Genomic DNA, 14,232 nt, shown 5'->3' on the forward strand with positions numbered 1-14,232 from the left:
AGGCGTCTGTGTGTGTGTTGCATATGCCGATTGGTCTTTAAAAGCGTAGCTAAACTTTTGTACACTTTTAAGCTGCGGTTCATGAAATAAAACTTTACATTTCGGATGAAATAAAAAACTTTTCTCCTTGGGATTGTTTAATAAATATTCAAACTTGGCTGCAAACTTGCGAGTTCTCACTCGACTTTAACATGCGAGAGAATACGAGTGCTTGCTGATAGAATTGATGATTTCGCATTAAAACGAATGTAAACGAATGAAACCAAATTATTTTTTCTACAGCTGCAAAACTTTTTTGATCATAGCGCAAACCCTTCAGTACTTTGTTTTGTATACGATACGGATTGTCAATGTTTAATCTTGCTTAACTTGGGATTGCAAATATTTAAAGCATTCAAATGTCAGATATTCATGACTCGCAACTTCGACAGAAAGGCATCTTGATATAAATACTCTATGTTTGATGAAATGTAAAGGATATTATAAGAAACAGACAGAAGGAAGCATCTTCTATCAGACATAGATTATATATTCTTAACCAGTTACTTCTGCCAAAGCGTCTTTCCGTCTGCGTTACAGTCTTAATATATCTTGTAAATTTGGCTACGATCTTAGAAGTTATTAAAGAAATAATTGTATACGACTAAGAACTGGTGAATCTGTGGTTTTATTTATTTTATTTGCTTTGGTTTTGGTATATTTTGCACTCTATGGTATAATATTAATGTGTTATATTTTTCTGGTATATTTTTAATGTTATAGTAACATATACACTAAATATAGTTATCATATATTTTAGTATTTTATAGATATAAAATTGAGGTATACATTTTTTCGTGATTTATAAAACATGGTAAGCGGGTATCTTACAGTCGAACACACTCGCTACTTACTTGTTCTTATCAAGTCGTCAACATATTCTAACACATATGGTTTCGTTAAATGAAAGTTCACAGGCATTTTCCAATCTGTGACTATATGCTCTTGGCTTACTCAATTCGAAAAAAAAAAAAAAATAATTTTAATCTGCGAATAGAAATTCTGAAAAACTCAACCTTATTGTTCAAGGTAATATTAGGACAGGAATTTTCTCTATTTGGATTTGCTAAATGTTTATTCAAAACGGTTGTGCACTAATTCAAAATTAACAGCATTTATACAGCAATTATTTCACATTTTTAGATCGAAGTGTTTTTAGTTCAGATTATTTTGACCCTGTCCATTTTGACCATTCTGGCCATTCTGCTGATTTGGTGGAGGAGGACCCCTTTGAGAACCATTCTGCTGGCCGGCAATGGGAGTTTGCTTGAAGCCAGAGTTTAAAATCTGACGAGAAGCCATGCCGGCATGTTGATTCGGCATTTGCGGCATCTGATGCAACTGGGGCATATTAGCAGCCTACTTGCCACATAGAGAAAAGATTATGAGTATTGCATTCACTTCATTTGCTGCTTTCACTCACCAGGACAATGGACAAAGCCATGAAAAGGACACCAAAGAATACGAACTGCTTCATTGTAAAAGTTGTAACTGAACTTTGCAGTGCATTGCCATTGCATTTATACAATTCCATACCGAGAGAGAGAGAGAGAGAGAGAGAGAGAGAGAGAGAGACAGATGCTTATCAACTGTGCATGAACATGCAACATATGATTTGTGTGTGGTGTCAACAAATTTGCCGCAAAAAAAAAAGCGTCAATTACGTAATTACGTTTTGTTGACACAAAAGTTGATGCTGCTGTTTTAATTATCACGTTGCATGCTATAATTAGAAGCATTTATGGCTAATCGAGGTGAATTACAACAAATAAATTAATTATTGCCAATGACAAATTCAAATAATTATGGAAATTGTTACGAAATTTAATAAATTACAGATATTAGAAACACAATTATCGCTTATCACTTATCACATCAAGTGAGCAACTCATCGCCTATTTTGCCAAATGAAAAATAATATTTACTAATAATTTCATAACATTCAAATAATATTTGTAAAATGAAAAAAAAGTGAGCACAAAAAAAATTAAATGTTGTCTGTACTTTTTTGTGAAAATATATTTAGCATAATTTATGTGCGACCTGCTCGTAAATTTCTAGCTTCTAGTCTCATGCTGCTGGCAGTGAAAGTAAAAAACAGCGCCAGACACCACACAAGTACAAATACACAAACCAACACACACACAAAACACTCAATTTATGAGTCATAAATTGGGTGAATACAAATATTAGTTCGAAATTGTGTTGTGGCATTTTGGCCTGGAAATTGACTTTTTAAAGCACAACTCAGTGCCATTTACGGTCACTAGATTTAAACTAACTCCCCCATCTGTGGGTGTGGCAAAGGCCACGCCCCCTTGTCCCCCATCATACCTTGCATTGGCAATGGCAATTGTGGTTGTACACGCGGTTGTGCACACACCAAAAATGTCACCTCCGCCAGCAGGCAAAGCAATTTCGCTTAGTGGCACCGGCAAAATGTCTTCGGTTTGAGATTAAATTTTTCGCCAGCAGTTCGCCAAACAAACAATTTCTAGTTGAGAATGGCAACAAAAGGTTACGCGACAACACCGTCACGTCCCCCTCAACTCCTCCCCCATATCATGTCACAGTATCCAGAACTCAACAACCGGAGGCCCAAGAACCTCAATCCCATTCCCAGTTCATTGTGTGTTGTGTGTGTCTTCATATTCTCATGTAAGCATAACGGTGCACAAAACACACGTATGGCGAGTACAAAGTCTTGCATAAACAAATAAGTGTGTGTGTGTGGGAGTGTGTGTGTTTCCTGCCAAGGCAATAAATATTCCTTTCGCTGCGAAATATGAATATTGAATATGCCTACAGTCAACCGCATTCATAATAAACCGCAAGAAAACCCGACCGAAGAATGGCGACTGGCGAGTGAAAACCGTTGAGCGGAAAACTACGACAAAAAAACTACTTATAGTTTATTTAAAATGACTTGGAAGGAGTAAGACACTGGGAAAAAATATGGACATGTATTAAGCCCTTTTCAACATTTTAGAATCAATGAGGAAATTATCTTTACATGTCTGATAAGATTGAGCAAAAATTTAATTTCAATAGTGAACGGGCTAATACATTCTAATTTATTTTACTTTAACTCTTTTGTAGTATCGAAAATCACAGTAAAGCAAAATATGATGCACAAATCATCAATGTATTTGACTTTAGAATCCGCTAGCGCAACTGTTAACTGTACAGTAAATTACTTTTAAATTGGTCTGCACTTTCTAAATTCACAAGAACATAAGAAATTAAGGCTTAACACAAATGAAATGAAATGAATTTAAACGCATACCGTAAATATAAAGTTGGAAAATATTCAAAACTAAATTAAATGAGTGAATATGTTTTTCTAACCATCACATATTGTATGATATTGTAGCAATCGGACTTCTAAACAAAAAAAGAAGGATAATGCACAATTAATTACAAATAAAATAAAATGTATAACTAGACCAGCATATTTGCATATTTCACAATATAATGAATTTCTCGAACATCCTTACTTTGAAATAGCTTTGAAAATATTTTAAAATAATATTTATACTCGTATATTATACAATTATCTAAAGACACATATTTGACTATCAACTGATGTGAAAAATATTAAAATATGTAAGGTACAAAGAAAACTTGTTCAATTTCATACTTAATGTTTTGACAATGGCTTCAAAAGAAAAATTCTTTTTATGAACACTTTTCTATGGTATTTATACAAGTTTTCGCAGCAATTTTAACGATTTCAAGTCGAATGTCAACCAAAAGAGTTTATCTGCATTAAAAAAAATGTTGAATTGACAAATCTTAATAATAATTCCAGTGATTAATTCTGGGATTGGGAATGAATTGAATATGTTTGAATAGCTAAAAGGCATTTCAGCTTTGTCTTAATCTCAGTGTATAACTATGTGCATGTTAGTGTCTGCCCTGCAGCCAGCATATACTATAGTCGGCTATATTATACAATATGTACATATTGCTGGCTATACATAGAGGATGAGATGATATGGGATGAGAGCACTAATGAAGTTTCGCTTCGTCCTTTTACAGCTGGCTGCCCCATTGTTTGACTTTGCGTCGCATTCTCTTTCTCGCCTCGCTCAGCCTACAAGACAAGCTCATAATGTTTACACAGCCGTCGGAGTCGAGTCCTCACTCTCTTTCCCTGTCTGTGTGTGTGTGTGTATGGGTGTGGACTTGTGTCCTGTGTGTGCGGGCCGGGCCGCAACCATTTGCCTGCTCTGCGTGGCAGTCTATTTATTTATGTTTATAATAGGATTTTTATCAAAACTTTTTTGCCGATTCCCATTCTGTAATGAGTATTTAAAAAGACACAGAAACCACCAAACTGACAGCAGACCCGCAACTGCTGTCGTTTGTCTTTGACACGACCATTGGCAACAGGACAGCAACAGCCTCCATTTCTCCACCTCACCTCTTCTCACCACTGTTCACTATTTAGAAGGAAACCCGCAGAACGTGCGGCCATCAACTTTGTGTCGCTGCTCATTCACACCGACAACTTTTTATACTAATTTGCAGCAATGTTCATTCACTCATTATACTTAATAATGTCGAAGCTCGTTCTTGATGTTGTTGTTGCTGCCACCCTCGAGAAACAAAACTAAATGATTGCCAAATATTTGTGCAAGTTTTTTTTGTTTTTGTTGTTTTTTAAGCGCATTCATCTCATTATGGTTTTCACACTGACGAACGAGATCTCTCGACTGCTTTGTCAGTGGCAGCCAAAAAACCGTTTTGTGCTCACATTTCGGCTTTGGCTTTGGCTTTGCTTTTGGCTCTGGCGTTGGCTTTGGCTTTGGTTTTCCCCGGGCGGCTCGGCTTCTCTTCTTTATATTGCTGTTGCTGTAGCTGTGGCTGTGGCTGTGGCTGTTCCTGCCACTGTTGCTGGACTCATTAGTCGTAGCACTGTTTTAGCTTTGACTGAATTTAAATAAATCTGCACCTAGGTGGCACTCATCCGCTTTTTGCACGCAGTCTATTTTAGATTTCTATTGCTGTATTATTTGTTTCGCCAGTTTTGGAAGAGCAAAATTTCCCTTGCAAATTCTCTGCTTAAATACGCCTAATTTAATTTGCTTTTTCCTGCCACTGCAGGCACTTAGCCAAAAACGCTTCATGACTCCTCGCTTTCGTTTTCTCTGCGCTTCTGTGTAATTAAAACAGTGGTCGAGAATTAAACCAATGTCAGGCCATTCGACTGTTATAAGCTTCAAAGTCAAGGACCTCAAGAGGCACTTCACTGGGAGATAGATAGAGAGAGAGAGACAGAGAGCAAGAGGGAGTGCAAAAGATGAGCAAATAATGAAGCAAGGAAATATTTGACTACCATATGTAATCATCGTACAAAACTTGCAAAAGTATTTTCATTTAATACTAATAAAAACTAAGAAAACTAAATGAAACAGTAGTAAAAGTCTGAGATCGTAATGTGCCGCAAAAGAAAAGAGGTTTAACATTTAATTTCATAAAACTCTTGCAACCAGCATTACATTTAATTAAAATATTCAAACTATTTCATAATGTGGTAAAACTATTATGCTAATTTTATGTAGAACTTTGTGTAGCATTTTATGTATTTTTATAAATGCTACTGATAAAATAAAAAGCAAAGTAAATATATTCTTAACAATATGTCTGGTTATTTTTGATATATTTCAGTAATTTTTCTGTATACCAATTTGGTATATTTTGTCGATAATACAGCACTGTTTAGCTATAATTGAAAATTAGCATCGGGTGTTTCACTTTTCTCACTCTTTTTTAAAATTACTTAAATTACAACATTATTTCCTTTAGATAAAGTAGATACCCGAGCAAATAAATTGCAGCTTCGTGCCAGTTGAGTTGATTAAATTAAAAATGCACGTGCATTTACATTGACTAGACCCTTCTTCAACAATGACAAAATGATTATTTGATTGCACGATGAGCACAAACCACAAGCGACCAATGCAAATAAGAGCAAATCCCAAGCAAAAGTCGAGCTGAAGACACGCTTAGATAGTAATTGGTATGGAGGCTGGGGTGGGGGAAAAAAGGAGGGACAAGTAATGACAAGTTTTCAAAGCGTCATTAATCATTGAAAGTTCAGAAGGACTTAATCCATGACAGCCTCAGAACTAAGCCAACAGGCAAACTAAGCAGCTGGGGCAAGCTGGGGCAGCAAAAACCAGTCGAGCTGTCGATATTTGTTTTTCGGGTTGCTCAAATTAAGCAACCGACAAAGTTACGTCTTACTTGTTGTTGTCTTTGCGATAGTCGAAGAAGAATGGCAGAAAAAAATACTTGCAGTTTTCCAAGTAGACATTTATATTTATTTTATGGCTCAGTATTGGTTGCGTGTGTCCCTCACACTCCCTTCAGAGGGTGTGTGTGTGTGTGTGTGTGTGTATGTGTGTGGTTGGTTGTTTGGGACAAAATTATGTTTCTCATATTTGTTTGGAATGCTTTGGGCGTGTTTTTTTCTTATTTTTTCTGTTGCTGTTGCTGTTGCTGCTGATGTCGTTGGTCGTAGCACTAACCACAGCCATGGGACAAGAAGAGAAAGCACAGGACACACATACGTGCCACTTCTGCTCGTAGATAGGACATTCCCTTTGTCTTTTGTCTCCGGTTTTGAGCCACAGCTACAGCTCCAGCGGAACTCGCTTCGACTTCGTCCAAGTCATGCAGATTGCGCACAGCGCTTGTTTGTTTTGCTTTGCTGGCTTTTTTGAGCTGCTCGCTCACTCGAAATACTGTAAATATTTTTAATTCTTTGCCAGCGCCAGGGGCAATGGCAATGGCAATGCGTTTGCCAGCGTACACAGAGCGTATAACATGAAGAGGGGGGGTAACTGCTGAGGCACCGCACCGCAGCTCACAATGAGGCGCCGCTTGCCGGCATTTCAGCTTTTAAGCTAAAGCTATGAAAATAATTTGGTCCTGAAATACTTGCGGCTTTGCTGGGCAATCGGAATGCTTTTTGTGGTCCACACAACAGCAGCAGCAAGCAGCAACAACAATAATAATAATATGTATGCTTGATGAAAGCAACGTTGACGATACTCGCAGCAACAACAGCAGCAGCAGCATCGTGTTGATTAAGCCAAAAACGAGGAAAACGCACACGGGTACAGGGCACATTGTTGTCGCCAGCCAGTCAGTGTTCCTTGTCAGCTTGACTTCTACTTTTTTTTTTGTAGTTGTTAAGGGGTAGAAGAGAGAATGACAAAGTGGTGAAGCAGGCAGCAAGTGGATAATAACTAGCGGAACTATGTGCATTTGTTTTATGCAGCAAGTAATGAAACAACAACAGAATGGGCCAAGCGCGATGGCAGCCAACCAAAATGACAACGCACTCAGTGCCGCGGGCCACGCAAAATATGGCGGACGGAAATTGTGTGAGCACAGTGAAAAGTTTTTTGCCAGCTGCTCCTCCTCTTGTTTCGCGTTGCCATCTTCGCGTCTTGAGCTCCTCCCTTGAACGGTTGGGGGCGTAAAGTCAAGAGCGTCAACGACGGACGTCGACGTCATCAGCTCAGCATTTTTGCAGCTGGGTTCTTTGCATTTTTGAGTGCCCCATACACACACACATACACATACACAATTAGATGCTGGCAAAGCATGGGGCAAGCAAGTCTTTGTGCTGCAAGTTGCTTTGTCATTGCCGCAGATTCAACTTAAGAAATGCATAACTGCATTTTACATTTTCCACAGTGCACACAATGCACCAGCAGAAGCAGCCAGAACAGCAACAGCAGCTGCAGCATTTTCCGCAGCCGTTCATCTACGTTTTCCACTTGCCCAAAAGAGCGCTCGTGCATGCGTCTCTGTATTGTGGGGTGTTTGTTTTTGGGGCGGTGCAACCCTATAAGGGGGGACCAGCACACAAATTAGTTTTAACCAGGCATTGTCACGCTGTGGTGCTCCCCATTGTGGCGCTCGTGGTTGCCGATTAAGTGAGGCTTCTGCTACTGCTTCGGCTTCACTTGCTGCTCCTTCGTGGTGCCACGTTTGAAAGTGACTTTATCGCTGCGCTGCAGCTGCACTTGCTGTTAACGCCAATTTCTAATCAGCGCCTCATCAATTTTACCAGTTTGTTGCTAATGAATTTTGCCACATAGCATGCAAAATGAATCACACATAATTGATGTTGAATGCCTCGAATTTGTGAGACAACTAACATAAAAGAAATTTGAAAGAAAGGATAATATCGAACATCATACAAATCTATGCCAAATGCACACACACACACATGCAGTCAGCAAATGTAACAGTTACAGTGTAAGCGAGTGTGTGTGTGTGTGAGTGCTTGAAATGCAACATGTGATACGCTGTCCTAGTTCCGCGGCTATTACTGCGCTGTTATGCAACACAATGGCACACATAAACCTACATATGTGTGTGTGTGTGGGTTTGTGTGTGAGTAAAGACAACTCAGGCAATGGCCATTGAGATTTAAGGTTGCACTCGGAGCCAAAGCTCAAAGCTGAGTAAAAGCTCGCTTCACTCAAACTCCAAACAGAGGCTCAAGCTCAAATCCACAAAAGCTCAAGCCAGTTAGTTACCTGTTAAGTTTACAAGCAAAGCTTTTTGTGTTGTATGTGGAACACAAGCTGAGAACTTGAACAAAATGCTCAGCTAAAAAAATACATCGAAAGCTTTTAGAACTATAACACAAAAGTTGCCATACACTCGGTTTAGTTTCTGGAGTGTTTCAAAAGCTCTTCATAACGAAACATAGTTTTGGTTTTGTAAAACTGTAAACACAACAAAACTTTCACAACTTTAATATCCTAGCAGACTCACTTGAAATATTTACTTTTATTATTTCTCTCATATTTCGTGTGCTGCTAGGATATCACAGCTTCGAAATACCGAAGATATGTATATATTTAGCATATACATCTTTGGTTTTGTGCTTTTGTACTTACATTTCGTTAGGTATTCTGTATTTGAAAAATAACGAAACAAAATACAATACACACGGCATTAGATATATCATAGTTATTTTTCAACCGACGGGGGCTGAGACGAAGCCCCATTTTCGTATGTGATGCATATTTACAATGTCGAAGCAGAAGGATAATAACATGTTATAATATTTTTTCTTGCTTAATTCTAAACTTGTTCCATTAGAGTTGCAATTGCTTAAGACTAGAGGACTGCATGGCAGGCATGGATATTACAGGGGACATTAGATATACATAGTACTTGGTAATCGAGTTAAATGAATGCTAGCCACTTACCCATATCATCGATAATGGGCGCCATTCGCAGAGTTACGCCGATTAGCATCAGGCACATGAGCAACAGGAGGCAGGCAGTTGCAATGATTGTCCAGCGAGCACGCTGCGATAAGTCGTGCGGATCGATCACCTGTAAATCGATAAATAACAATTAATCGATATGCATTCTTTTAAAAAGTCTTTAAAATGTTTGTACCTTAACAACTTCTGTGTCCAAATCCTGTACAAGTATTTTGGGTTTTTTATGTCGATGACGTTTTTTGTGGCGGTGCCTAAAAACAGCAGGAAGTATTATTAGAGAAAAGGGAAAGGAAGAGGCAAGGCCTAGTTTACGGTTCAAGCTCTAAACCTACAAAATGCTGTGCCATTATTAAATTACCCAGAACAAGCATGGAGCTATTGCTATTGCTGCTGCTGTTGCTGTTGCTGCATAATCCCCTTTTTCAACCTCTTTTATGGCGTAAAGAAAACAATAAAGATGTAACATGTTGTGTGAATGACTCGGCAAAGTGCGAAACGAGAAACGAAAAACGAGAGGCGAGAGTCGAGTCGAGTCTTGAAACGTTTCCTGTTAACTAAAGGCCAGACTTGGCAAACAAAAAGTGGATTTATTCCACAAGAACGGTTGTATCAATATCAAGCTTAATCAATTACTCTTCAGCTGAAGGCCAACACAAACACACACACACACACAAACAATCGCACACACACGGATGCACACACAAACACTCGCACACATCTGCTCAGCCATATGCCGCATCTGAAGCTGGAAGCGCAACAACAGCAGCTTAAACATATTTGGTCTATTTCCGTTTGGGTTTTGCAAAACTTCCGCATTACAAAGCTGCCACAATTTCCCCGCTCGCTGCACGTCGACAACGACGACGATACAAAAACAACATCGGCATTTGCCGCCGCCTGCCGTTGCTCGTTTCGCAACGGAAGTGCCTCCTGGTGGAAAAAAGCAACAGCACTTTTAGTCAGTCAGGCACTCAGGTAGTCAGGTAGTCAGGTAGGCAACCAACCAGTTGCGACGATGAGGAGGGGAATGGAAAGGGGAAGGATGCACAACACAGTCATGTTGGGGTTTCGAGGGTTTGGTGTCCAGGTGGTGACAGTGAATGTGCCGTGGCATCTACCACACTCTCACTCTATATCTCTCCTCGAGGCTGCCACACAAAGCTTGTCAATCAATTTTTGTCTGCTTTCTTTTTATTTTTTTTTCTTTTTTGGTGGGTACTCTGGAGAACGCATTAGGCGATGTTTGACAATCGCTTTCCAGCTGGACATTTATTAGTGCACTGCCGTTGAAGGACAACGACGCGGACGCTATTGTTGCTCAATGTGACCAACTGGCCAGCCACTGACCTTAATGTGCAATCATTTATAAATTCTCTAATCATTGCTTAAGCTTGACCAAATAGCCGGAAAGCAGTTGCACAGTGGCGTCAGCGCAGCATTATTTAATGCCAAATAATTTATTACATTTAAGCACTTTTTGGCGACAGTGTTTGATAGCTGTTTTCCAGCTCGCGATTTAAACTCTTAAGCACTTAGAGCTAAGGTTCATAGTGATCAGTAGGAAGTGAAGTCAATAATATGTTTATATTATCATATTATTATCTTTGGCGTTTTAGATATTGTTGAAAATTAAAAAAAAAACGTTTGAATATTATTATAATATAATAATGATAATATAATATAATAATAATATGAAGAGAAGTGAGAAACTTCTAAATATTCTTTAATATTTGAAAAAAATATTATAATAAAATAACAACGCGTTCAAACCACAAATCCCAATTAATTCTTTTTATTCTTTCTAACTTAAATGTTTAAACATTAAATAAAACTTTACAAAATAATCTTTGTTATTTGGAAAACTTCAATTAAATTATTAGTTTTGCTATATAGTTGAAACTAAAATATTAGTATATTTCAATAATTTTAAAAGTATACTTCTATTATATTCCTAGTATATTTCTATACTTTAACTATTTTACGTTTGAGAAATGTGAAAATTTTTTTTTTACTTAAAATAAATAAAATATTGTAAATTTGTAATATTTTGTCTTTTTATTTTTTAAGTATTTTATATTCTTTACTTATTTAATTTTATAATAAATAGAAAAATATGCCTGGACTATCTGAATAGTTTGTATACTATCATAAATAAAATAAAATAATATAAACCCATTTTTGGTGCTTTCCAAATAATTTTTAATATAATAAATAAGTAATAATAATTATACCCTTGTAATCTTCTTTTTATTTACTTCTTCGTCTATTCAAATTATAATAAAAAAAAGCTAATTGTAATACCTACACTTATGTCATCACTTTTGGGCTATCCAAGTAAATGAAAAGGTTCTAATTTTAATATTTTATTCATTACTTTTGGTCTATCTGTCCCCAAAGCAAAGTAATATAATTATGTTATTATATTTTGGCGCTATCTAAATGGTTTATATTTTTATTAATTAAGCAGATTGGCTAAAAAGAAAGCTCAATATTCTTTGGGCTATCGAATTGACCCGCTATAATGAGCTTTCTTTTAGCTGATTGATTGTTTCGCTGTGACCTGAGCTTGTGATGGACATGTCGATATAGCGGTTAGCGACTTACCGATGCTTTCTGCGATGTCGCTGATGACCGTCGCCGCCGCCAGGCACCATGTGTTCAAGGTCGTCGATTTTATCAGCGTCCGTGTCCATGTCGAGCTGCAGGTCGCATGGCGAGTCCTCGGCATAGGGGCATTGTCTGTGTGTGTGTGTGTGAGTGAGTGGTATAATAAATGACATTAGTTTGACAGGCGCAACGACAATAACGATGATGTTGATGATGATGATGATGTTGCCTTTGTGGCATTAGTTCTGTGCTGTGGGTTAAACCAGCCACTAACTGTCTAAGTGGGAGGTGGTGAGGGGGACTTACATGGGCTGGGCATCGGGTGGCAGGCCAAGCACATGCACACAGTGCTGCAGTCCGTTGGTCGTGGGATAAACCAAAGCGGGATCTGAGCAGCGATGATGACGTTCTGCCGAGCGAGCATTAGTATAAATTAGAACACTTGAGTTGCACTGGATGAGTGCATTTATTAGCGTGTACTTACTGTACTTCCTCTTGCGGCGTCGGTACTCATCATCGCTGCCTGTGCTGGGCGCCGCCAGTGTGCCGGGCATTGGCAGCGCGGGCTTAAAGCTCTGAATTTGTTTGATCGCCGACGACTTGGCTGCACTGCAGCAGCCAGTGGGCGCCAGACTGGAACCCGTCGATGTGGAGGTCATGCGATGCAGCTTCTCCGCCAGCTGAGCAGCGGGCAACGGCTGCTCATCATCCTCCTCCTCCATGGGAATTATGATGGCCTCGGGCATGGCAGCCAGCAATCCAGTGCTACGAGATTTCACACGTTCCGCAGCCGTTGTTGGCGTATTTGCATAGCTGGGCAACGCGTGCAGCGACTGCGAATCACTTTGGGCCAGCACTGTGCTCACCGTCACATTGGCGCTATCCTCGGAGGTGTTCTGGCGCGAAAAGTAGCGTGCATAGGCAGCTGCTCCATCGAAATCGCTGCCTGCCCCCGAATAGCTTTCGGTGCAGGATATTTGCTTGGGCAGCAGTCGCTTGCGTTGCGGCACCAATGCCTCCGGCTGTGGATGGGGCTGAGGATGAGTCTGTGGCACAGACAGCGAACCGATTTCTAGTGCCACATGCGGCTGTGGTTGCTGTTGCTGCTGCTGCTGTGGCAGCTGTCTGGCCAGACTGGAGGGAACGTTCATGTGGATGCGCTGCAAAAAAAATAGCAAAGTTGGATGTGCAAAAAAAGGTGGATCGATGATGCATTAAAGACAAGCGCAGTTCAACTAAACAAAGTGGTTCTATTCTTTATTTTCCTCTGAAAATTGCTGCAACTGATTAATTTTAAATAAGTAAACAAGCCAGAACAAAATGTGATGATTGAATCAATAATACGAAATCAATTTCCACTTCAATTGATTGAAGACCAGTTAAGTTAAATTGATGTTGCAAACAATTTAAGGTCGATTGGCTTAACAAATATTTTATTAGTTTGAAAATAAAGAACATCAAATTTTAAGACAAATAGATAGTCAGTTCCCATTCACATGTCTATAAAATGCAAATTAATGGCAAATTATCAGACCTTAGGCTGCTAGTTACGAAATTTGTGGCTTTCACTCTCCACATCAATGCGAAGAAATCAAAGCTTGCATTTCCAAAATGCAGTACAGCACATTTTATGGTTACCAATCCCCAATTTACCATAAAATGCACCCCTATACCCTAGACAATTGTGTATTTTAGAAACCACAATAAAGGGAAATGAACAGCTTGCAATTGCAAATCGACAATTCTCGACACACAAATTTTCACTATAGCTTGAGCTATAAATTATAGAAACAACGTCTCTTGAGATACAAAGGCAAACTACGTTTAACATGGCTGCACCTGCAAGATCTGCCTGCTAGACTTATATCCTAATCTGTCTGTGATGTACATATATAAAAATTACTCGTAATGTATTGTAAATCTAGCCGCGATCTCCTACTGTGTTATGATATAAAAGCCTCTATGTGAAAATGTTAATACATAATTAGGTTAAGGTGCCAGATCGGTAGCAGTATGTCAATTTAAACAACCAGAAGAAACGAATAAATAGTTAAAACAAAACAAAAATAAAACCGAAGTAGACTCACAAGGAGACTTCAAGGCTTCATCTAAACGTTTATCCAAACGTGATCTACGACAAATACTTCCTTATGATATGAGTATGTGAGTATGGGGCTTGGCCTGAATTAGTTTTGTTTAGAATGTGTTGTTGTGATACTTTATTGCTGTATTGGTTCACCTACTTAATAATTCTAAAATCGAACAAAAATAATATTCAGCTCTTCAGTCTACAATTATTTCTTAAGCTGATAGTAGACTC

General features: G+C 38.7%; 1 protein-coding gene across 6 annotated transcripts in view; it reads right to left on the reverse strand.

Moving 5' to 3' along the window:
- Positions 1–14,232, reverse strand: part of LOC117568858 (pneumococcal serine-rich repeat protein) — an 87,120-nt gene that overhangs the window by 50,686 nt on the left and 22,202 nt on the right. For all 6 annotated transcript variants that reach the window (XM_034249742.2, XM_034249740.2, XM_034249743.2 and 3 more), the window contains 5 exons: positions 12,397–13,072; positions 12,219–12,321; positions 11,910–12,044; positions 9,481–9,556; positions 9,285–9,414 (listed from right to left, as the gene is read on the reverse strand). In XM_034249742.2, the coding sequence (XP_034105633.1) occupies positions 9,285–9,414; positions 9,481–9,556; positions 11,910–12,044; positions 12,219–12,321; positions 12,397–13,072 (1,120 nt within the window). The remainder of the gene's footprint in view (positions 1–9,284; positions 9,415–9,480; positions 9,557–11,909; positions 12,045–12,218; positions 12,322–12,396; positions 13,073–14,232) is intronic.

Source organism: Drosophila albomicans, chromosome 3, assembly GCF_009650485.2.
Source record: "Drosophila albomicans strain 15112-1751.03 chromosome 3, ASM965048v2, whole genome shotgun sequence".
NCBI lineage: Eukaryota > Metazoa > Arthropoda > Insecta > Diptera > Drosophilidae > Drosophila > Drosophila albomicans.